At 39.4% G+C, this 4,038-nt stretch overlaps 1 protein-coding gene across 1 annotated transcript in view; it reads right to left on the bottom strand.

The window, feature by feature from the left end:
* The window catches only part of NIFK (nucleolar protein interacting with the FHA domain of MKI67), a 390,374-nt gene extending 387,549 nt beyond the window's left edge, over nt 1-2,825 (bottom strand). The window contains exon 1 of the mRNA XM_044073689.1: nt 2,503-2,825. Coding sequence (XP_043929624.1) covers nt 2,503-2,610 — 108 coding nt within the window. The 5' untranslated portion in view covers nt 2,611-2,825. The remainder of the gene's footprint in view (nt 1-2,502) is intronic.
* Between the last annotated feature and the right edge of the window lie 1,213 nt (nt 2,826-4,038).

Here is a 4,038-nt window from a genome sequence, read left to right on the forward strand (position 1 = left end):
AACCACATTGCCACTGTGGTCAGAAAGTCCTTCTATGTGGCACATCTCATTACAAAGGGTTTCTCATCCAGGAAGAAAAAAAGAGGTCAATAATCCCTCTCTACTCGTCCCTCATTAGACCTACTATAGAATACAATGCCCCATTTGGCATTTACCTCACTAGACACATACAACAACTGGAAAGGCCAAAACAATACCTCACTAAGAGGATTCTGGGCCTTAAACACATGGCCTATAAGGATAGATTCAAAAAACTCCAGCTATACTCCGTTTCATACTGCCTACTTAGAGGCGATCTATGCTTGACCTACAAAGCCATATCTGACCGAGAGCTGAAGAAATCCCAATCCCTCTGTGCCACATGCTCCAGGGACCTCAACTTCATTACCACAATAAAAAGAACATGCTGGAGGGGCAGGTTCCTAACCCAGACACTATCCATGCTCTGGAACAGACTTCCCATTCACGTCAAGCAGAGCACCTCACTAGCCCTCTTCAAGAGAAATCTTGACAAGTGGATGGGCAATATAAAATTCACCCCAGGGATCACTTCAGTAGCCCTGCTTAATAGGGGCACTGGGAACGAACGTCGGGCAGCATGATGCCAAGGAATCTTTTTGGGCTAGGCTTACATAGGCTCCAGGACCGTTAGCCTAGTACACCTATGAACCAGCCCCTAACCGGATGGAATAAGAGAATTTTTGACTAATGGGGGGCAATAACAAAGTCACTGCCGGTTATCACTGCTGTAAAAGTAACTAACAAATAAAGCAGTTAAATGCAGTCACTAACATGACCTAGTAATTAACTGTCATGATAATTATATGACTCAAAAGCCACTGGTGATACTGAACCCCATCCCAGTTGTAATGCACAAAGTCTATGTATCGCTACGCACCAAAGTTTCACAAAAACATTGGTGTTGATTAGAAATCTTAGAATGCGATGGGTGGGACCTAATATTAATCACTGTTCACGCAGGTATGGGCAGTGATAATTGATTGCCCTTTTGGAATGCCAGTCAGGTTAAGTGTGGTAGTTGTTTTTAAATATTTTTTTATTTTCTAAAAAGTTCAAGAAGATTTAAGTAAAAAAATATTGGGCATTACTGACAAACTATACCTCTCAACTACTTAGAGCAAGAAATCTAGACAAAGCCTTTAATGGGTGGACAAAGACCCAAAAATAGGGACAGATTGTAAATATTTCTTATAAACTTAAATTGCTAGAATAACCAAATTTGTGTTGGCATGCATTTTCTGAAGGATATGAAATCTGAATGTGTTTGGTGACTTAAATCCTCAGTGATTTGCCAGAGAACCACACATTTTATGAGGAACTGAACAAAAATATGAATAAAAAAACTGGACATTTGGTGAAATTTGGTGAAAAAATGAACAGTTGAGAGGTATGCTACATATATCCAGCAAGGGGACTACTGCCTCCCATACACAATTTTGAATTCCACTGCCTGCCTAGTAGTCTTATGGGATGCAAAGCGACCTCCCCATGAAACCTTTTTTTAAACTCTCATCTCTTTAAGAACAACTTAAAAATCATAAAATTATACTTACTAATTATAATTACAATGTCGGCCCATGGTGGGGGAGGGGAGCGGCTACTGTGCATGTTGGTGTGTCCTAATTATGATGCCAGGGAATCTTTTTGGGCTAGGCTTACATAGGCTCCAGGACCGTTAGCCTAGTACACACTTATGAACCAGCCCCTAACCGGATGGAATAAGAGAATTTTTGACTAATGGGGGCAATAACAAAGTCAATGCCGGTTATCACTGCTGTAAAAATAACTAATAAAGCAGTTAAATGCAGTCACTAACATGACCTTTTTGAGTCTATCCTAACAAACAACCGGCCCTTGGAATGGGCTTCTCTAGCTGCACAACTATACAATGTTTTACCAAGTATGGAATGCACACGACCAATAATGAACAGTCTACTGACCAAAAACATGAGCTCTACGAGGCAAAGCAATCCGCTCAAAACAGAAGAGGGCTACAGCTCAACGCCTTCATTCAAATGATAAGAGGGGCTACATATCAAACTTCAAGTGCAAGAAATCTGAGCAAAGGTCCAAAACAGGGGTAATTTTTAAATGGCACTCTAAAAACTTAAAGTTGATAGAATAACAGAATTTTCGGAAGGGAATGAAGTCTGAAACACATATGCATGTCGTCATTTTCTGACTTTAATCCTCAACGATTTACCAGAAAAGCAAAATTTTATGGGTAACAGACCAAAAATATAACCCAAAAATCTTGACAGGTGAGAGGTACGATGGGCTAGCATACTGTACTAGTGAAGTTATGCAGATGCACAAAACTTACTCAGAAGGTAACCTTACCAGCAGGAAGAAACAATTCTGTGAAAATACTCCTTTTCTATATAGAATACAGACCAAATTCTGTGAAAATACTCCTTTTCTATATAGAATGCAGACCCCCCCAGCAACAAAGTCAGAAATATCTACCTTCCCATAACATACCTTTGCATGTTTCGCAATTTTAGTCACTTTTGCCTGAAACTCTTCCTGAAGATCTGGGTAAAGAGAAATATGACTTAACGTCTCACGCTTCGAATCTTTTGCAGCCATGTCTCCTACAGAAATTCCATAAAACTACCACATACAACTTAACTCTTCCCTTAGCCCACGATGTCTACTATCCTGTAATTCCTGACGCATGTAAATGACGACTCCTCAGGGCAACCAATAGCCTAACCAGCACCCCCACTCCCTACAGAAAGTTGTAAAACCTTCATGCGCAATATCAACACGTTAGTGATTATATGAGAGTGGTACCGTAATCCGCTAGGTAGCAGTGTTTGGTTATCTCAGTTTTTGTTTACATAGGATCGTCCGTACTGCTTCTAGTTGCGTGCTTAGGGGAAATATAACAGAGGCACGTGCTCGTGGATTAGGGCAAAGAAAATATTTCTTAGGTTTCCGCATATATATATATATATATATCGGAAACACAATGGGGTAATCTCCAAGTGTAGTACCTCGCAGGATGCGCAGTAGCAAAACCTGCCCCGAGCACGCCCCCTGGCCAACTGTGCATGAATATTTACTTGTTCCTGCCTTACAATGAGTAAGAACACGTAGAATTCATTGCAAGAAATTCAGGAAAAACATTGCAAATGTACAGAAAATGCACACGTTTTTATTTTGTTTTCATTATAAACATACGCAAATGTACATATAACAAATACAATAAAACAATGGGAAACACAATGGTATGATATGAAACAACAAGTCAGACTATATAAAAGTGAGCTTTTATTTTCACAAGGCAGTGAAGTCCAAGTCCAGACATTTACTCGGGTTCAACTTGTGGATACAGTTCTCTTTCATAATCGTGCATTTCAATAAAAAGCCCCTCTTTGTACATTTGGAAAAGTGGCATCCCCCTGCTTTTGGCTCTCTAGTTCTGTAACGTTGGGCTTCCAATGAACAGCGAAGCAGCCATCTCAAATGTCCAGATTTTCCCATCATATTTTTTTATCTGTAACTCATAAAGTTTGTTTTCTGTCAATCCCTAAGAACTGAAGTCACGAAACAATGGCAACATTTTTCAGACTTCATATACTTCAGCAAATGCATGCTACAACAATTATTGATACACTAGCAAGTTTATAAGAGCACCGTTTAAAATACATCCCTATTTTTGGTACAGTTTTATACACCCACACCACAGCAGATGGAGACGTGCGCGTCCTTGCTCAGCGTTCAAAGCCGTTATCTGCACACAAAAACATTGTCCCATTAATAGTCTGCAGATTTTTACAAATTTGTGAGTATAAGAGCTATTTTTGTACATTTTCCCACAATAAACCCTTTAACTTCTTAGAAAAAGGCTTTGTTTTACAACAGTATCCCCGGATGCGCAGTAGCAAGGCCCACCCAAGACCCAGCACATGGTGATTTTTTTTCTATATCGTTGAATAAACACGTTGATGTTTTTTTTTTTTCAAAAACATTTTTATTTTGTTTTCATTATAAACATACGCAAATGTACAT

Source organism: Protopterus annectens, chromosome 6.part0, assembly GCF_019279795.1.
Source record: "Protopterus annectens isolate FY-2018-M chromosome 6.part0, PAN1.0, whole genome shotgun sequence".
Classification (NCBI taxonomy): Eukaryota; Metazoa; Chordata; order Ceratodontiformes; family Protopteridae; genus Protopterus; species Protopterus annectens.